At 43.7% G+C, this 22,195-nt stretch overlaps 1 protein-coding gene across 3 annotated transcripts in view; it reads right to left on the bottom strand.

Moving 5' to 3' along the window:
• The window catches only part of PIMREG (PICALM interacting mitotic regulator), a 59,995-nt gene that overhangs the window by 7,045 nt on the left and 30,755 nt on the right, over positions 1-22,195 (bottom strand). For 2 of the 3 annotated variants that reach the window (XR_012228896.1, XM_073565570.1), the window contains exons 3-5: positions 13,938-14,278; positions 12,664-12,759; positions 8,918-8,964 (exon numbers count right to left, since the gene is read on the bottom strand). Coding sequence is in view for 2 of the 3 variants with exons in the window: in XM_073565570.1 (XP_073421671.1) it covers positions 8,934-8,964; positions 12,664-12,759; positions 13,938-14,278 (468 nt within the window). In the remaining variant the exon portion in view is untranslated. The remainder of the gene's footprint in view (positions 1-8,917; positions 8,965-12,663; positions 12,760-13,937; positions 14,279-22,195) is intronic. The other variant, XM_073565569.1, reaches the window with a different exon arrangement.

Raw genomic sequence — 22,195 nt, forward strand, 5'->3', positions numbered from 1 at the left:
CATGTTTTTGGACCATAGTGCACTCATCAATAATAAAAAGTTTTGTACTCTGTAAATGTTTTCCTGCATTTGTATTGTTTTTAATCCTGGAAACAGATGTTTCGTTGATCGGAATAGGTATGCTATATAGAGAGTGGATTGTTCGGCCTCCTTGTATGAAGTTAGCTGCTATTCCTGTAGTCGCTGCAGGTGAGACAATTTCTCCTTGTCCTCTTAAATGATGTGTAAGTAGATGGTATAGGTAGGTCTTTCCACTGCCACCAGGTCCGTCGAGAAAAAAGCACTTTGGTGTTAAACTGCTATTTTGTAAAGCTTCAGTAATGACATCGTAGGCAAAAAGTTGCTCCTGATTAAGAGTTTCTTTCATCTCTGCAGCTTTTTTTAACTTATAATCCTTATTATATTGTTTAAGGAGGTGTTTAATATTTTTTGCTGGGCGTGGTAAGTTGAAATCAGCAAAAGTTTTTCCATGGACTATGAGGACATCTTTCATAGCATATCCTTCACAATCGATACACTCTTCAGTGTTGCTGTGGTATGTATGACAGTAGTCTTGTAAAAAATGGTCCTTAAATTCATTCCACAATTCAAGTGGATTACTGGGGGGGGGCCCAAAAATACAGATATAAGCAAACATGTCTCTAAGTTGGGAAGGCATGTTAAGAATGCAAGCTTCTCTTAAAGTATGTCTCCAGATGCTATCTTCGAATAATAATCCGAGTGCTAACGCAGCATCCTTAAAGGTTTCATGCATAACTCCATTGACGGTTTTAATGCTGTCAAAACTGGTAGCAGCTTTTACATGCAGTAGCAAACGTAAATAATAGCGTTCTTGGTCTTTCACACTAACAGTATACATTCTTCCAATAACTGAGACCCCCTCGTTTTCTTTGTTCCCATGTGCCTTGTTTCCAAACGCAGTGTTCTGGAATTTCGCGGTAGAAATAGTTATGTGCATTGTGGTCGATCTTATTAAGGTTGAAATACGCCATAAGTGTAGAATTGGAATTGAACTTTTGATGGATGTTGTCTGCAGAGTCATTCTCATGAAAATAGAGTGGTTGAGAATTAGGCAGATGTACGGCTAGGCGAATGATGGCATGAGATAGTTTATGCATAGGAAAAGCAAATATCCGCCACGCAGCCTCAGGTGCACTAACATATCTGGTATCCGTAAATTGGTGTGTTTCATCATGTTGGATGTTATTTTGGGAAATTTCAAGGTTGGCTTTGTCATGTCCTTTGTAAACGTATTTAAATAAATATTTTACACTGTGAATGGAAGCACATATTTCTATATTAATATGGCACTTGTATTTGGTGAGTAAAAATGGGTTATAGGGAACTACCCATGAATTGTCAATCGTCTTAGAATGGTGTTCATGTTTTGCCAATGGGTCTGCGGTAAGTGGGATAACCGTCCTTTTCTTTGATGGCATATGGTTGATATTGTTTAGGGAAACCTTTGCTACACTTTCCAAGATCCATACAGGGAGAATTAGGATTGTGTTCTCCACAGGGACCATGAATCATGTGTTGAAGAACAATGTTATGGAGCTGAGGGTAGATTGTTTCATCAGGTATTTCAGCCCAGACTATATTGTCTATGTCCGCCTCAGTCCGTAATTTAGACAGGCTGTCAAGAATAATTAAAATATGAGCGTGTAGGAGACCACGCTTCTGAAATTCAATGACATGGACCATTGCAGTGACGTTTCCAAATAATCTACTGCTAATGTCTTTTAAGAGGGATTCCAGTTTAATTTTAAAGACGAGTGCAACCAAGTCTGGTCTGTGTTCAACACGCTGCCACGGTTCTAAATGTGTAGTAATCTCACTCCACTTAGGATTACTTGTCATGGTGATAAATAGATCTGGTCGACCATACTTCGTAACAATAGCCATAGCATCCTGGTAGCGCTGCTGCATGTTTCTTGGACTGCCTTCAAAAGATGGTAAAATGACGGTTTTTCCAATAGGGATGTCCTTTTGAACCGATTTTTTGAGTAGATGTTCTTGAAGGAGGCAGTAATCCTCCACTTTTAAATCTTTTTGGTGGTTGCGGATGTAATGTAGGCGATTAGCTTCGATTTTGACATAAGCATCTACTAAATATTGCTGTGTTAGCTTACCACCATTGAGGAGTGGATTAAAGTAATTTCTGACAGATAACATATAGCAATAGTATTGGAGTTGTGTGATCCTCCTCGGACTTTTGCCTTGTTGAGTCCATCATGCCATCCTTGGCCTCCATAAGGGAAAAATATTGGATAGAGGAAGGCATCCAAATTGCTATGGAGAATGCTAATTTGTTGTGTTTTTGGAGCTAAAGGGTTGTGGGAATCAGGTTTAAAATTAATTCATATGTCTCTATTGAAAGGTGGCTCACCATTGTCATTTTGACACACGACTGCTACTTCACTGACAGTGGGATTATTGTAGCGTCGAGGGTCTTGAGTACAATCTTGTTTAATAGCCATAGTGATGTTTGGCATGACAGTTCTGTTTTGTAGAGATTTAATTTTTTCTTGTTCTTCCACATCACGTAACATTTGATAAGCTGCCACAAAAGGATTAATAGTTTGGATTTGAAGGGCAATAATGTTCATCAATGTAGGATGACATTTTTGATTTTCTTTACATCGTAAGCGTTGTTCGTTTGCGGTAGCGAGAATGTAAAGTTGGGCAAATGCGCGTTGTTGGTCATCTGAGGGATGTAGTGTTCCAGTTCTATGATAGATCTGCCCATGTATGCGGAAACAGTATGGGCCATATCAAGGAGGTGGTGAAATATTTGCACCCATGGAGGCAAAAGCAAAGGAACTGTTAATACTTCGAATATTATCCATGAAATTTTTGCTAAATTCACTTTGCCCTTTCAGCAAACGTGTAAAGACATCAGGATATTGTATTATGGGTACATGGACTTAACTTTACGCTCTGCTGTCAGAAGGGTAATCAGAAGGTATCTCTGCTACAAAATGCAAAGCTTGGCAATGCTTACATACATGGGTCATGTCACCACAGCTGTGTTCGGTAATACTATTTTCATCATTAGTGAAAATGTGAGGTTGTAGTAGAAGTACATGTCCAAACGGGGGGGTGCGCCTAGTTTTGAGACCAACGTATATTTGTCTTGGTTGCACTTTCTGTGGGCTAACTGTTGCAGCTTGTACGTATGTGAAGAAACTGTGCGTCGGTATTGACTAATGGTGGTATTGATAGGGCAGAAACAGATTGCTGATTAGTTATGTCAGTGAACGGCATATAGGATGAAGTGTGGTAGTAACTTGTTCCACATGCTGATGTGGAAGCATCCTGTTGTGAGTCTAATAATAATGATGAGGAAGAAGCAGTCTGTTGTCGGCGGTGATGGCGTGCAAAGGCTTCTTCAGCCAATCTAATGGATTTAGAGTTAGGGGATTCGTGTGTGAGGCGACGGCGTTCATAAGCCTTAATCTTGTCAAGGCGATGGTGTTTTTCCTCAGGAATCTCATTAGCACGGCGTTGTTTTTGTCGTAGTGCTAAAGCCGCTTTCCTTTCACTGGCATTGGCATACTTTTTGTTATGACTCATGTTGGCACAGGTAAAGGAGTCTATTTGGCAGTTATCTGGCAGTGAAGAAGGCGTCCGGGAGTATTTTAGTGTAAACAGATACTAATTGGCCCTGTAATTGCCCAGCAGTAGTTATGAAGTGGTAGCGGCAAATTGGCCCTGTAATTGCCCAGCAGTAGTTATGAAGTGGTAGCGGCAAATTGGCCCTGTAATTGCCCAGCAGTAGTTATGAAGTGGTAGAGGCAAATTGGCCCTGTAATTGCCCAGCAGTAGTTATGAAGTGATAGCGGCAAATTGGCCCTGTAATGGCCCAGCAGTAGTTATGAAGTGGTAGAGGCAAATTGGCCCTGTAATTAGACACCGGCAGTGAACAGGCAGAGGAGCAAGGCAGAAGTAGTTATGAAGTGGTAGAGGCAAATTGGCCCAGTAATTAGACACCGGCAGTGAACAGGCAGAGGAGCAAGGCAACACGTCCGCACAGCAAGTCGGCGTGAGGTAAAGACGAAATTCCGCGGGGTCCAAGATGGCGTCAGCAAAATCTCACGAGCCGACGTGGACAATGTCTGGATCCAGGATGGCGAGATTTCGCCGATGCCATCTTGGATCCCGATGTCGTCCATGCCGGCGACATGTTCTTGCGGCGACGCCATCTTGAGTATCGCGGGATTTCGCCGATCCAAGATGGCGTCGCCGCAAGAACATGTCGCCGGCGTGGACGACATCGGGATCCAAGATGGCGCCGGCGGAAGATGATGTCGGGGATCGTGGAGCAGAGGCGATGACGGCGTGAGTATGAGAGACGGAGTGAGAGAAAGGGTTGTATGTGGAGTGAAAGGGGGGGACGTGAGTGAAGATGGTGAAAGGTGAGAGGAGTGTGTTGAGGAGGTGTGTGTGTTGAGGACGAGTGTGTGTTGAGGGTTAACATGGCAAGAGGTGTGTGGTGGATGTGACGTCACCAAGTTACAACCGGACGGAAGCTGAATTACAACCGGACGGAAGCTGCTTAGCGCATTTATTATTATAGATGGCCACCACCTTTCAGGGCTGATATACAGCATTCTATAATGCTGTGTATAAACCCCCAAATCGACCTGGAAGAACTGAAAAATAAGTTTCATTATACTCATCTGCAGGGCAGTCTGGTCGAAGGGGTGTCGCTGGTCTAGGTCTGGCGCCTCCCATCTTAAGATCGCCGCCCTCCTGCTTGCTTCTTGTGGATGTTGCTTCCCTGCATCATCCACACAGTCTGCTCAGCATTGCGCTTCTGCGCAGGCGTACTTCTATGCCCTGTTGTGGGAAGAGCAAAGTACTGCAGAACGCAGGTGCCGGGGGTCTTTGACCTTTTCCAGCACCTGTGCACTGCAGTACTTTGCTCTGCTCAACAGGACATAGAAGTACGCCTGCGCAGAAGCGCAATGCCGAGCAGACTGTGTGGATGATGCAGGGTCGCGTCAGCCACACGAAGGAAGCAGAAGGACGCAGATCATACAGAGATGGGAGGCGCCAGTCCAAGACCAGCGTCACCCCTCGGACCGGACTGCCCCCGCAGGCGAGTATAATAAAAGTTACTTTTCAGTTCTTCCAGGTTGGGTTGGGGGCAGAAATACAGAATTATAAAGGGTGGGCAATTTAAATGGATACACCTAAATAAAATGGGAATGGTTGGTGATATTAACTTCCGGTTTGTGGCCATTTTGAAGTCAGCCATTTTGGATCCATCTTTATTTTTCCAATGGGAAGAGGGTCATGTAACACATCAAGCTTATAGAGAATTTCACAAGAAAAACAATGGTATGCTTGGTTTTAACATAACTTTATCCTTTCATGAGTTATTTACAAGTTTATAACCACTTATAAAATGTGCTCAAAGTGCTGCCCATTGTGTTGGATTGTTCAATGCAACCCTCTTCTCCCACTCTTGACACACTGATAGCAACGTCCTTCAGATTCATCAGAACCTGATTACACGTTAAGATAATCGTGAAATTAGCATTTATGTACCGTATATACTCGAATATAAGCCGAGATTTTCAGCCCTTTTTTTGGGCTGAAAGTCCTCCTCGTGGCTTATATTCGAGTCATATACACCGGGGGTCGGAGGGGTCGGGGGTGTCAGGTCATACTTACCCGTCCTGACGCTGTCTCTTGAGCCCCCAGCTTCTCCGCGCTCTCTCTTCCTGCCTTCAGGAATATTCATGAGTTTTAATGAGCGGTATCACATGACCGCTGAACGCAGGAAGAGAGAGCGCGGAGAAGCTGGGGGCTCAAGTGACAGCGTCAGGACGGGTAAGTATAGCGATACTCACCTGTCCTGCGTCCATGGCTGCTTGCTGCTGTCTGTCATCGGTCAGTGACTTCAGACAGCAGAGAGCGCGGTGACGTGATTAGTGCGCGCCGCGCCCCCTGCAGTCTGAACGTCACTGACCGATGACGTGGCAGATAGCGGTGAGCAGCCATGGACGCAGGACAGGTGAGTATCTGACACCCAGCGACGGAGAGGGGAGTATGTCTTTTATTTTTACATGCAGCGGCAGCACATGGGGGAATAATCTAAGGAGCTTCTTATGGGGGCAGTATATGGGGGAACAATCTATGGAGCTTCTTATGGGGGCAGCATATGGGGGAACAATATGGAGCTTCTTATGGGAGCAGCATATGGGGGAACAATCTATGGAGCTTCTTATGGGGGAAAATCTATGGAGCTTCTTATGGGGGCAGTATATGGGGGAATAATCTATGGAGTTTCTTATGGGGGCAGCATATGGGGGAATAATCTATGGAGCTTCTTCTGGGGACACCATATGGGGGAATAATCTATGGAGCATTTCCCACCCTAGGCTTATACTCGAGTCAATAAGTTTTCCCAGTTTTTTTGTGGCAAAATTAGGGGAAGGTGTCGGCTTATACTCGGGTCGGCTTATACTCGAGTATATACGGTAAATAAAATTATCTGCAGCTCTTCTTGGTGAAGGTACTATGAGAGTAAACAGTGCCCTACCAACTCAATGTCCAATGTGTCCGGTAAACAATACTCTACACAATTGCAAGTGTATAAACAGTGGGGGGTTGGGGAGAGTGGAATTGGTATTTTTTCATGAACTCATAACCCTAGTTCACAGCTACGCCTCATACAATAATCCAGTTATTTTGTTTGGAATAGTCACTTTTTTTAGACAAGTTTTTTCCCTTAAATAATTTGATCAAGTTGCCCTTTTTTCCCCAAAACAGTTTTATGGTTTCACATACGTCTGACAGTGGTGGCCTAACATCTTGTATTGTTCGTGTTTGCAAGGTGGAAGCAAAGCTTTTTATTATGGGATCCTGAAAACCCAGCAAACAAAAAGCAGCAAGAAAGTACCATAAAAGGCAGCAAAAATTGTTTTGGCTGCAGCAAAAAAACGCAACATGGGAAATCACCTGAAAACTTGATTTATACAATTTTCAAATTCTTACCAAAGGAAAAGAAAATATCACTTTTGAAGAAATTAGAACACTTTGATGTCCACACTACCAATAAAACAGCATTTATGAGAAGCACTTAGTGTCACACTAAACTCAACAGCTCATTTATTGCCTGTTAGAAAGGATAAAAAAGGCTAATCCTGGAAGCAGGTCAGAGACACGGATCCTACCAGAGATCAGAAATAAGCTTTTATTCTCAGGCGTCTATATAAGAAATAATATGAATCACAGTATAGACAAGGCCTTCTGGTTTCTGAAAGGAGTTGAGCAGCAGCCTGGTGCAACATTTTGGGAAAAAAGAACTTTAAGACGCACGGACAAAGTGGAGCAAAATGCCACCTGCACTATAGAGGACTTTTCACCAAATTTGTCATGTTGAACTGGACAAATGATGTAATGGTGGGTGCAGAGTTGTTTAATTTACTTTTTAAATATTATTTTGCATATCCACTGCGGAGATACTATCAATAAAAAAAATTTGGGGCACCTAAAAAGTTAAAATATTTTTAAATTATTTATCATAATATATTTTAAAAGTGGGTGTTAGACATATTTCACAAGGGCATGTACTTCTCCCTGTAGGACATTGACCAATTATAAGCAGGCAGCAACACTGAAATGAAAGAACATCCTCCCCCACACCATAGCTTGGGGCAGATTTCTCAGTATGTGAGACCGATGACAGACAGCCCATCTTCTGGTCTAACCTGCTGCACGATTAGAAAGCACAGATGATAACGTTCAGATAAAATCCCTCGGGGGGGGGGGGGACAGCACAGCTGAGTTTAGCTGTGTCACATTACAAACGCCCTCTATCAGCTTTCCTTTTCTTAGAACACTGTCAGCTCTGATATACTGTCCCTCCCCCACACTGCATGTCCAGAGATGAACACTAAAATGAGTAATCACACTGATGTCTTAAAAGGGAATCTGTCACCCTTTTTTTCTACTAGGAGCTGCCAGCACCACCATCAGGGGTTTATCTACAGCATTCTGTAATGCTGTAGATAAGCCCCCGATGTAAACTGAAAGAGAAGAAAAAGGAGTTAGATTATTTATAGATGGGTGTTGCGGTCCAGCGCCTCCCATCTTCATACGATGCCGTCCTCTTCTTTCCTGACGTGGCTCCGGCGCACTGCTCTGCAGAATACTGCAGTGCGCAGGACCTCTTCCAGCACCGGTGCACTGCAGGACTCTGCTCTGCCCTCAACAGTGCGCCTGCGCAGGATCCACAACAGGAAGGAAAGAAGAGGACGGCATCGTATGAAGATGGGAGGTGCTGGACCGGACGGCGACACCCATCGACCAGACGCCGAGGTGAGTATCAATAACTCTATTTTCTTACCTTTCAGGTTACATCAGGGGCTTATCTATAGCATTACAGAATGCCCCGACAGATAGACGCAGGAGGTTAGACTAGCAGATCAAGGCTGTATCATTACATCTCATGCACCAAGAAACCTGCTAAAAGCTATGGTGGGGACGTTTTCTTTTCCTGCTGTGTTGTTCCCTGCATATGATTGGTCAGTATCACACAGGAAGAAGTACATGCCCCCCACTGAAAACTGTCTGTCTAACACCCACTTGGCTTTAACTTTATTTTTTCTTAACTCATTAGCAATCAAAGTATTTGGCACCTAATATCTCCGCAAAGATCCTCTTTAATACATTTAAGATAAATCTAAATGACAGAAACATATACCAAACCTTTATAGATTACTTGACATATGATACAATGTTATCCCAGTGTCTGCAAATAAGTGTTAAAGGAATACCAGTGCTCTTAGCGATAAAGGTCAGTGGTTTAAAGGAAAAACGTAGATATCCAGGTGGGTTAGTAAATAGATCCACGTCATGCAAAGCTTTATAGGACACAATGAATAAAACGCTGGAACTTTACCTGCCAAACTCATTCTTCAGTTATCAATGAGAGAAACGGTCATGTCGCTGATAATAGATGGAAGAACAATACATGTCAGCAGATTGTTTGGTGCACATAAGGCGAGGTTACTGGGCTTCTTCTAAAGTCATTGCAGGAGATTTTCAGCATAGTGTAGATGGTGTCAGTGTATAGTACACCAGGCCGTAGCATTTACTACATGTCAGCACAATGCTTTAGTTTGATTTTTAAGGCCCCCCACTACACATTACACTAATGTCAGATAAACTCGCTGATATCAATGAGCTCTACGGACAAGCTAATGTGTATGAGCCATCAGAGATGTCTGCCGGTAGCATTCTCATAGAGAACAAAAGGGTGCTCCCGTGTATGGGAGAGAGGGACGAGATGGCTGGCACTGAAGGGCTGGCCGAAGCATCATTCGTTCACGCACGTCTGACTTTAGAAGTTCTGGTTGCCACAAACCAGCAAATATTGGTTGAGATTCATCTCCAACAGCACATAAGCTATAAGGACAATTCAGGTTTCTATACACATTTGCATGCAGGAATCTGTGCAGAAGAACAATTACCAATGAGGAATCTATTGGTTTCAGATCTGTTCTGAATAGACAAATATTCAGCATTTATAGCAATCAAAGGGGGTTACCCAAGAAAGGAAGTAACTTATTGATCATTTGGTATCTGACTACTGAGGACCCAGCAATCCAGAGAACAGGACTTCACAAGGCTCCATCCGAATAGAGGGGAGGCCTTATGCCAACCTCTGCTCATTCATGGTAAATGGGCCTGCTGGAGAAAGTCTACAGAGTTGAGGCATTTCTACTAGCCTCAGACAATGCAAGGAGAAGTATTGCACGACTGCTTCATTCTGCAGAGCCCCATTCTTGAGATTGTTGGGGACCCTAGGGATCGGACTGCCAGGGATCAGCAAGTCATCTCAAGCTTCAATGCTGGAAAAAACTCTTAAAGGAGTGCTTCTACCTTAGACATATTGCACATGGCCTATTCACAGAAGCATTGGTACTAACAGCAAAATGTGCATGAATGCCATGTCTGGCTGTTGACTCACCAGGCAGAAGGGGGTACACTAGTTGTGGAGATTGAGGTAAATTCCAGAATTGTTATCAGTAGTGTTGAGCATTCCGATACTGCTAATATCGGGTATCGGCCGATATTCGCTGTATCGGAATGCCGATACCGAGTACCGATATTTTTTCAATATCGGATACCGGAATCAGAAGTCCCCATAATGCAATGAGCCACTGTTGTGGCTGTGATTGGCTGCTGAAATGATGTCATCATGATGCGTGGTCTGTGCGCATCATGATGCGCGGTCTGTGCCGACTGCTGGGGGCCTGTACGGGCCTGCCGGGGGCTTGTGCCGGCTGCCGGGGGTCTGTACGGGCCTGCCGGGGGCCTGTGCGGGCCTGCCGGGGGTCTGTACAGGCCTGCCGGGTGCCTGTGCCGGCGGTCTGTGCGGGCCTGCCGGGGGTCTTGTATGTGTGCAGGCATCGTCCGATAGGACTACAAGTCCCATCGGGCGATGCCTGCTACAATGACAGTGATTGACACATTAGCCAATGATGGGACAGTAGTAGTCCCATCAACCGGCTAATGTGTTGAATGTAAAACAAAAAAAATATATATACTACATACATACATACTACATTCATACAACATACATACTACATATATACTACATACATACATACTACATACTTACTACAGACATACAACATACATACTACATACATACTACATATATACTACATTCATGCAACATACATACTTACTACATACATACAACATACATACAACAGGCTACAGACATACAACATACATACATATATACTACATACTTACTACATACATACATACAACATGCTACAGACATACAACATAACATACATACTACATTCATACTGCATATATACTACATTCATACAATATACATACTACATACATGCAACAGACATGCTACAGACATGCTACAGACATGCTACAGACATGCTACAGACATGCTACAGACATTCATACAATACATACATTCATACAATACATACATACTACATTCATACAATACATACATACATACAATACATACATACATTCATACAATACATACATACATACTACATTCATACAATACATACATACTACATTCATACAACATGCATGCTACAGACATACAACATACATACTACATATATACTACATACATACATACTACATACTTACTACAGACATACAACATACATACTACATATATACTACATTCATGCAACATACATACTTACTACATACATACAACATACATACAACAGGCTACAGACATACAACATACATACATATATACTACATACTTACTACATACATACATACAACATGCTACAGACATACAACATAACATACATACTACATTCATACTGCATATATACTACATTCATACAATATACATACTACATACATGCAACAGACATGCAACAGACATGCAACAGACATGCTACAGACATGCTACAGACATGCTACAGACATGCTACAGACATGCTACAGACATTCATACAATACATACATTCATACAATACATACATACTACATTCATACAATACATACATACATTCATACAATACATACATACTACATTCATACAATACATACATACTACATTCATACAACATGCATGCTACAGACATACAACATACATACTACATACAACATACATACATTCATACAATACATACTACATACAATACATTCATACAATTCATACATATAGACATACAATACATATAACAGAGTACATACTCACCAATACTTGTCACGTTGTTCTCCGAAGCCAGTGTCATCTATGAAAAAATATGAAAATAACAAACAAGCCATATACTCCCTGATCTGAAGAAATCCACGAGTGTCCCAGACCCCAGAGTGTACAGACCCCCGGCAGCCGGCACAAGCCCCCGGCAGGCCCGTAAAGACCCCCGGCAGCCGGCACAAGCCCCCAGCAGGCCCGCACAGACCCTGCCCGCACACACAGAGTCCGCCCACACTCTTCCCCCCTCCCGAACTGTATGTGCAAGTAAAGAAAGGGGTTTTTTTTTCATTCCAATATTTCTGTCCCATTGACTTGAATGGGACTTCCGGTATAGGAATCGGCGATACCCGATACTTTTTTGTATCTGACCGATCCAATCCGATCCGATATTTCTCTATATCGGATGGTATCGCTCAACACTAGTTATGAGACATAAATGGCACATGCCATAATGTCAAAAGGTAGGCGACAATCGGGGACCCTCATAGTAAAAAAAAAAAAAAAAAAAAATTAATGCTGAAAATATTAGACAACAATAAAGTGCTTCCACTTGGAAATTATAGATGTATTACATGTGCAAAAAAGTTTTAACTAGTCCTGTATACGCAATTTTTACATCCACCAACCAAGGCCTACACAGGGTAATTCAGTGCGGCTGTTGGTGGCCCAGATATCATTTGTGCCACTTTTATTTATGATTATCTCCTGTAAGGTCAGTGGCCATCAAGTACCATGCCATTTATTACATTAATATGTCATTAATTAGCCACTTTATAAATCCCATGATATGGAATAAGCCAAACTGTATCTTCTCTGGTGGATGAGCAGATCAAAGCAAATCTAGCTTCAATAAATGGCCCCTTTCAGCACAGATAATGCTGTACTGGTATCAGATCTAGGTTTCAGGCAGGATACAGATAAAGCCACTTTACCTTTCTTCCTGTAAGATGACATCATCAAATACCCTAGAGAGGCGTTTCAGCTGCCGGATTCCTGCTGAAACAGATTCCAGGTCTCTTTCAAATTCCCTGTAATTAAAAGGTAATAAAACATCAGTGTGGGAATAGCCCAAAATACATAGAAATGCATAGAAAAGACATCTTACTAAATAGTTATGCCTAGAAATTTATTTAGATATAAGTGATTTAAATGAGCAATTCTGCGTACAGTTACATTGTACGATTACAGAGAATGAGCATTCCAAGGAACCCTAGTTTCCCAATAATAGTGCAGTGTAAATTGCTTGTTCGTCGGGTGAAATGATCTTTTGGTATGCACAAAACACTATTGTTGTTGGTAGCACATTCTGTGTAAACAGGGGATAAATATGGCAGCCTGAATGCTATCTGCCTGTGTACACAGGACCCCTTTCTGACATTAGGCGTAAAGGTATGCCGATGTCGGATATCCTCCCTTTGATGTGGGCCCTGGTGGTGAGCCCACATCTTTCACGGCACATGTCAGCAGTTTTGAACAGCAAAGGCTGGTTTCACATTAGCGTTTTTTAGCGCAGCGCATCGTGCGTTATCGGTCGCATGCGCCGTGTTTAACATGGGGGGGCACATGGTCTTGCTTTTGCATGCATTCGTATGCGTTTTCGTGCGCACGCTTTTTTTGGCGTGTGTGCCTAGGCGCGCGCATTTTTGGGTCCGCCGAAAGGCGTCAAAAAACGCATGTGCACGCAATGCGACAAAATAACACATTACAGTCTAAGGGATCACAGACGTGCGCATGGACATGCGATCATCTGCGTTTTAGTGCGCATGCGTTTTTGGCGTAAATATGTGTAGACACTGGTTTTAACCCCCCTAGAGAACGAATGCGTATAAAAAACGCAAATGCATGCAAAAACGCATAAGCTTTTTGCATGCGTTTCTATTGCGCACAATGCGCTGCGCAAAAAAAACGCTAATGTGAAAGTAGCCTTACATGTGCCCGGAACAGCCGCTGGTGGAATCGTGCTCCACCCACGGCTACTAAGCCGTTAAATGCCGCTGTCAAACTCTGACAGCGGCATTTAACATGCAATTCCAGCAATCGCGACAGAAATTTGCCCATCAGTGACCCCCGTCAAGTGATCGCATGTCACCGATGGGTTGACATGACAACTAGAATTTGATTGCCTGACCTATGCTTGAAGCCAGGCTGCCAATAGTACCACAGACTTAGTGGAGTTTAGCTTGACAAACCCAACCCCTCCACGTACCGTCTTCTGTTCACGCTTACAGGTGACGCGTATGGGCTGTTCAGGGATGCCGCCCTCACAGATCTTCTCAGGTTTAGCCCTTCATTCCCCACTATATTTGAGAAGCTTTTCCACTGGGAGCTGCTGGCTCTTCTGGTATAGGGGGAAGCCCTCTTGCTGGACTTTGGTGTGACCCTACTATTTGGACTTGATTCTTCCATGAATTGTCGACATCTAGGAGTTCTAGGTGTAGAAGATTTTCTACTGTTTTTTGGTGTACGGCTTTGCTTTGTGGCACATTGAGCCTGGTTTGGAGAATCCAACAGATACTGATTGGCGTTTCTGCCATTTTTCTTTAATTTCTGCAAAATATAATACAGTTAAAATATCCATTCAGTACAGATTTAGTGCATACAAATGTTCTTTTACAATAGATGAGAGTTGAGCAAAAAGATTTGCAAGACACTGATCTGGCAGTGCAAACATCTTCAGCAGGCACTACAAGCATCCTGGGCGCCTTTTGTAATTAGCAGGTTCCTGTGACGTCATGACGTCTCATAATTAACACACGTTAGATACACATACAAATGGGGAAAAATGCTGCACAGTAAGAATACTTTAAAATAAAATGAAACTATTATCTCTTCCATCAATTAACAAAACTAGAGTGAATGAAAAGAAAAATCTGCGGTAAATCAATTTGCTGTAAATGCTGAAGATATTACTTAAATTACCGTACATTGGCTCAATTTTGCGTTGTTGTCCTGCTACAGAATACATTTGGAGCCAGACATCTTCCTGAGCATCTGCCTTTATTTCTCAGAAATCAGGACACCAATAAGTCTTACCAAATCTCCATCTCCAGTTGTTGAAATTAATGTACAACTCTTCAGCCCATTGATGAACAAAATGTCGTTACAGCCAAATATGTCACATTAGCTCATCAGTCCAGAACACCTGCTGCCATTTTTCTACACCCCAGTTCCAATGTTTCCTTGCATGCTTGACTCTTTGCATTGTTTTCACGTGAAAGGTATTTTTTTGGGCCACAATGCTTCCATAAAGACCACTTCTGGACCAATTTCTCTCAACAATGGAGGGGCGTTGCCAAGTTTTACGGGTTACTGCCATATCTGAACTGATGGCACTGCTGGACATCTTCCAATTTCATGTGGAAATAATCATGAGGTTTTTCATTTGCTGCACTAAGTTTCCTTAGCTGATCAGTGATCCTATGGTCCTCGGTGTTGTGAAAAAATGCAAATAATTATCCATCATGCAATGCCATCAATGAGGCATTTGATTTGTCTTGATAGGACTTAAATTTATGTGTACAACGACCCCAATAACATTCAGCAAATGGTATTAGAACTATCTTCAGCATTCACAGCAAATATTGATGCAATTTAGATTTCTCTTTTTTTCACATGTCCTGGTGATTCCTGTACAGGAAAAAGCAGTACTGGTGAGGATCCACAGTCCATGTGCCATCCGTATGTGACATTGGTGTGTCCGCTTGCTGTCTGTGTGCCATAATTGCGACACGTACTGGCTTTTGGGATAAGGAGTACAGTTCGAGCTGATCCCAGAAACAGACGGCTGAAGACAGCTCTCATCATTGTCTCTGGTCACGCTGAGATCAGGCGACAATGATGCAAGTTGTATTCAGCAGCAACGATCCGTGTGAAAAACCTAACATGCGCACCACCATTTAATACAGTGGGTGTGTGAGTATCTGTATATGCGGTCCTAAAAAAAAAAAAAAAAAACACGCGTGAAGGGGCCTTACACTTGCATTTTTAAATTTGTAGCATGTTTCCCACACCTGCTAAAACTTTTCTTGAACCAACTTTATAACACTTCTTTCCATAAAACTTTTTTTTTTTTTTTTTTAAATAAAAGTGAGAAAGAAAGATATTTTACTCATTTTGTACACAAAATTTTGTATCCCATAATCCCACCACTGGGATTTGCTTAGCTGCATTTGGTTTGGATAGTAACTTGTGCTGCTCTTATTTTCTTTTATGGTTAAAGCGATGCTAGCTGGAACATCTTAGGCTATGTGCACACACTGCGGTTTTTGCTGCGGTTCCGCTGCGGTTTTGACCGCAGCAGAACTGCAGCAGTTCTGCAGACAGTGTACAGTAGCATGTTATCCCATGGGATTTACAATCCGCAGTGCACATGCTGCGGATTTTTAACTGCGGAAAAGCTGCGGTTTTGAATCCGCAGAAACAATTGACATGTCAATTGTTTCTGCGGATTCTGCTGTGGTTTGCCACCTATTCCATTGTCCAGGTGGCAAACCGCAGGTCATTTTACCTGCGGTTCTGCAGATAAAAATCTGCAGACTAATCCGCAGTGTGTGCACATAGCCTTAAGGGATTACATCTTCACCCTGCCCTTTGCAGCAGACATTTCAATATATACAATTGGATGCATGAGAACATGAAGGACTCCATGAAATACCTGAAGGTTAAAACGAAGGTAATGGGCTCACCCAAAACAACAATAATATCATAAGTGATCTGTATTCGAGAGGTAGCAAATCACTACATCAAAGACGTCACTACCATGGTTTTACAGTATATTACCCATGTAAGTAAAGGAGTTTTATAAACTCTAAAATAAATAAACCACTGGTGAAACTCAGATGGAAAGATCCCAACTGCATAACTACACCCCACAGACCAGGAATGTGTCAGTGTATATCGCAGAACCGTTACCGCTGGTGCCCTACACACAATAATGAGGTCCGTTATGTGGTCCGTTCAACTATCAAGTCTGCGGAGACTGAAAGAGGCTCAGAAGGCTGGTTCTGTCATCACTTTGAAGATAATTTAAAACAGAAAAAGTACAAAAAAGTGTATAATATATATATATATACACACACACACACACACATCATTTTCAGGTAGAATCAGCGCCACAAAAGGTGCCCATAAAATGATCATAATGCCTAGCAGTGTCAAAATAACATTACTGTGCACATGGTCCGTCTTATGTCACCTTTTTAACAACTGAGGATTTGAAAACCCTGAAGCAGTAAAATAAATGTAAAAAAAAGTGCCATGCTCATTCTTCGTGCGGCTTCTGCTGGGAGGCCACCCAACTCTCTATACTCCAAAGCACAGAATAAAAGACATTGGCGGAGTCAACGCAATAACGACGTCAAAGCCGCCTCAGGAAAGCGACCAACGGCATTTTCCTTTTACTTCGGAAAACTCGCACATAGGTTAGCACTTAGAGGATGCCTAGATGTCTCAATTATTTTAATAATCTTATAAATTAATAACTAACTGACAGTATCCAGGTCCAAGAGAAGTGCCCCAATTCAAATATCAATAGATGTGCTCCCTTACAGTAACCATGTACTTCCATCTGCCTATGTCTGAAGTCCTTTACTTTAAATAGCTCTTGGCATAAGGCAATAATGCACCAAGTTCTTCTTTTACAGTAACGGCTTTGGGGAAGATGCCGTCCTCTACCATTCTCTGTATCGCTGGGACGGTGACAACAGACATTGCTTCCTAGATATATAAAGCCCTCCGGCACTTGAGACACCAGAGCAGACAGCCTTATCAATTCGCTTCACTTTGCAGAAATATCTCCCTCTTCTACATACTGTTATCAAAATAACGGATACATTCCACAAATGCTTCACATTTTCCCGCCCAAGGTCTCATAGGGAACGATCCACGCTGAAAGGCCTTTCAGTGCCAGAAAATATTTTACTTTAGAAAAAACAGAACATTAGTCTGAATAGCCGGTGACACTGCTTCCGATAGGAAAGCTCTGTAAATGCAAAATATTTGCCTTGTAATCTTATACGGATTTGCATGCAGTTAAAATTAACCATGTGGCCCCTGTCGGTGACTCCTCAGAGTGGAGCAGATTACAAGCACACAGTACAGAGCCTACAACAATGGAAGCTATAGGAAGGTGACAGTATGAGGCTTAAAAAGGTTTTTACTTTCAAAATGTGCAAGAAGATACCCCCAGTCCGGTCTGTCTCTCTTGCGCCGGGTCCGGAACTGTCGGGGCTGTCACCATTGTTGCCCAGGGGAAAGCTTTCCGACCCGGACCGACCTTTGCACTTAACAGCAGGGAGCGGGTCTTAATAAAATGGGCTGTGGAAAGGGAGAGGAGACTTTGCGGGAAGACAGCGCGCTCAGCAGGGGAAGGTTGGTGCTCTGTCCCGTGAGCATCGCGATAGCGCAGGCCCGCGCTGTAGATTCCCCACGTCCAGTGACACTGACTGTGCACAGCAATCTGCCGTGTGCCTGTTGCCTCCCGTGACCGAAAGTTGCAGACTCTCCGGGCCGTTGGTTGCTGCGCGTGTGCCGCCTAAGACTGACCTGGTGACTCAGTTAGAACTGTGTATTTCCTCACCCGCCTGCTACGTCTGAGCTGAGTCATGCTCTGAAGTTAACAGATTGCTCTGCATCCCTTACGATGAATCGTGGATCAGGCACCCCGCTTAGGACAATGAGGACCCACCGCCAACACCGGGAAGCTGCACCGACAGGTACACACAAGGACACAGGACAGAGGTTGAGTCAACTTTAATCCATGTCAACTGGCTGCAAGTGTGATTTAGTTATTGCCAACACCTGTTAGGTGCCACAGGTAAGTTACAGGTGCTGTTAATTACACAAATTAGAGAAGCATCACATGATTTTTCGAACAGTGCCAATACTTTTGTCCACCCTCTTTTTTATGTTTGGTGTGGAATTATATCCAATTTGGCTTTAGGACAATTCTTTGTGTTTTTTCAATTAAGACAAATTAAATGAAGATAATAATACCAAAGAATTTGTGTTAGCAATCATTTTCAGGAAGAAACTGAGTATTATCTGACAGAATTGCAGGGGTGTCAATACTTTTGGCCACAACTGTATGTGGCGAGGTTGGTGTATGTGTGGTGAAATGTGTGCTGAGGGTGGTATATGTGTTGACGCACGTGGTAGTGTGTGTCGCATTTTATGTGTGTGTTCATATCCCCGTGTGTGGTGAGTATCCCATGTCAGGGCCCCACCTTAGCAACTGTACGGTATATACTCTTTGGCACCATCGCTCTCATTCTTTAAGTCCCCCTTGTTCACATCTGGCAGCTGTCAATTTGCCTCCAACACTTTTCCTTTCACTTTTTCCTCATTATGTAGATAGGAGCAAAATTGTTTGGTGAATTGGAACGCGCGGGGTTAAAATTTCACCTCACAACATAGCCTATGATGCTCTCGGGGTCCAGACGTGTGACTGTGCCAAATTTTATGGCTGTAGCTGCGACGGTGCGGATGCCAATCCCGGACATACACACACACACACATTGAGCTTTATATATTTGATGAATCTGTGCTGCACTTTATGCACATGCTCAGTAGTGACAAGTGTTGTGGGGTCATAGATGAGATGAATCTGTGCTGCACTTTATGCACATGCTCAGTAGTGATCAGTGCTGTGGGGTCATAGATGAGATGAATCTGTGCTGCACTTTATGCACATGCTCAGTAATGACCAGTGCTGTGGGGTCATAGATGAGATGCATCTGTGCTGCACTTTATGCACATGCTCAGTAATGACCAGTGCTGTGGGGTCATAGATGAGATGAATCTGTGCTGCACTTTATGTACATGCTCAGTAGTGACCAATGCTGTGGAGTCATAGATGAGATGCATCTGTGCTGCACTTTATGTACTTGCTCAGTGACCAGTGCTGTGGAGCCGGAGTCATAGAGTCAGGGAAAGTCGTAGTTACTCACCGGTTAACGGTATTTTTCGGAGTCCATGACAGCACCACCTGAGAGAGGGGATCCGCCCTCTAGGAACAGGAAATCCTACAGATACATAAGGGCGGCACCTCTCCCACGCATCAGTTGGTTTACAGAGCACAAGAGGACCACAACGGTTAAGAGCATAATTTATATACAATACTCTTACACGACTATTAATTACCCGTGTACATATAAGCAGAAGTGCACACCCAAATTAAACTAAAGGGAGGGAATATACAGGTGCTGTTATTGACGCCGACAAATACCGTTAACCGGTGAGTAACTACGACTTTATTCAGTCGTCCATGACAGCACCACCTGAGAGAATTACAGAGAGTAATAATTACTTTAGGGAGGGACTACAGCCTGCAGAACCCTGACAACAAAGGAGAGGTCTGATGAAGCACCCAGGTCTAGTCTATAATGGTTGTAGAAGGTGCTCGGAGAGGACCAAGTAGCTGCCTTACATATCTGGTCGATCAAGACCTCCGATCTCTCTGCCGAAGAGGTTGCCATGGCCCTGGTGGAATGCGCCCTCAGCTTGCCAGGGGCCGGTTTGCCTTATCGTCCATGGGATTAGGGAGGAAGGATGGAAGAACTATCTCCTGAGTTCTAAGGAAACTGGAGGCTACTTTAGGCAGGTATGCTGGATCAGGTGTAAGAATTACCCTGTCGTCCCTCAATTGTATGTAAGGAGGAAGTCTAGACAGCGCCTAGATGTCACTAACTCTCCGGGCTGATGTCAACGCTACAAGAAGAGCCACTTTAAGGGCCAGGTTTTTTGTGGAAGCTGATGAGATAGGCTCAAACGGGGCCTCTGTCATGGCCGTAAGGACTAGGTTTAGATCCCATGGCATAAATTTATTTCTCACTACCGGTCTAGACCTGCCTGTTGCTTTAATAAACCTATTGATCCAATAGTTACTGGTGATGCTGCAGTTGAAAAGCGCCCCTAGAGCCGACACCTGTACCTTAAGGGTGCTGATGGAGAGTCCCATGTCCAGACCTCTTTGTAAGAACGCTAAGATCTGTGCTATGGAAGTGGACTGCCCATCTACTACCCCTGAGCCCTGAAGGAATCTTTTCCAGATCCTAACGTAGATTTTGGTTGTCATCGGTTTTCTGCTTTTGAGCAGGGTGTAAATTAGGGCCGGGGAGAAACCTTTCTCCTTTAGTAGTGCCCGTTCAAAATCCACGCCGTCAGATGTAGGCCAGCTACCTGAGGATGGTAAACTGGGCCCTGGGATAGGAGGTCTGGGATGTTTGGTAGGACCCAAGGGTCAGACACCAACATGGTCCTGAGGCATGAGAACCATGCCCTCCTTGGCCAAAACGGGGCGTTCACTATAATCCTTGCTTTGTCCTTCCTGACCTTCCTCATCACCAGGGGTAGTAGAGCCAGGGGAAGGAAGGCGTATGCTAGCCCGAAGTCCCATTTGATCAGAAGGGCATCTACTGCCAGAGGGTTCTCCCTGGGATTTAGAGAGCAGAACTGAGACACCTTCTCTCTGGTGGCGAAGAGGTCCATTTCTGGCTGCCCCCATTTTTGTACGATTTGGTCGAAGATGGACGTTTTTAAGGACCATTCCCTCTGCTTCAGAAGGTTGCAACTTAAGAAGTCTGCTGTGGTATTTTCTTTCCCTTTTATGTGCAGAGCTGTTAAAGACAGGAGACGTTGCTCTGCCCATTGGAACAGCCGTTCTGCTACCTCCATCAGGGGCCTGGAACGAGTCCCACCTTGGTGGTTGATGTAAGCCACAGTGACCTGATTGTCGGAGAATATTCGAACGTGGTGACCCTGTAGATACACAAAGGTTTTTGACTGCCTGCTCTACGGCTGTTAGCTCTTTCAGGTTGGAGGACATTTCCAACTGATGGCATTCCCACAGGTCCTGGATCAAGATTTCCCCCATGTGGGCCCCCCAACCCGTAGGGCTTGCATCTGTGGTAACTACTCGGGTTACGTTATATTCCCAGGGCACCCCTCTGGCTAGACTGTTCTAGTCTAGCCACCACTCAAGGGATCTCAAGGTATGTTAGGACAGAGTCAACTGGCCTTCTAGATAACCGCCCAGGATATTTTGATGGCGTAAAACCTCGCCCTGTAGCACCCTTGTATGGAACTGGGCTCATCGGACCGTGGGGATGCAGGATGAGAGAGAACCCAGGAGGGACATTGCTTTCCTGAGACATGGTAGGGCTATTGGAGGCGTTCAAGACCTGCTGACGTAGGCGACCTAATTTTTCGGGTGGAAGACGACACTCCTGATTCTGTGAATCTAGGGTTAAGCCCAAGAACTGCTGGACTTTCATGGGCTGTAGGCGGGACTTCTTAATGTTTAGTAGCCACCCTAACCGCTCCAGAGCTGATTTTGCTTTTTGCAATTGATCCAGACAATGGACTGCTGTTTTGCATATAATAAGGAAGTCATCCAGGTAAGGGATTACTAGGATGTTTGCTTCCCGCAGATGGGCCATAACCTCCGCTATAACTTTAGTGAACACC

This window comes from Dendrobates tinctorius, unplaced genomic scaffold, assembly GCF_039654945.1.
Source record: "Dendrobates tinctorius isolate UK_male_01 unplaced genomic scaffold, ASM3965494v1 ptg000016l, whole genome shotgun sequence".
NCBI classification, from domain to species: Eukaryota; Metazoa; Chordata; class Amphibia; order Anura; family Dendrobatidae; genus Dendrobates; species Dendrobates tinctorius.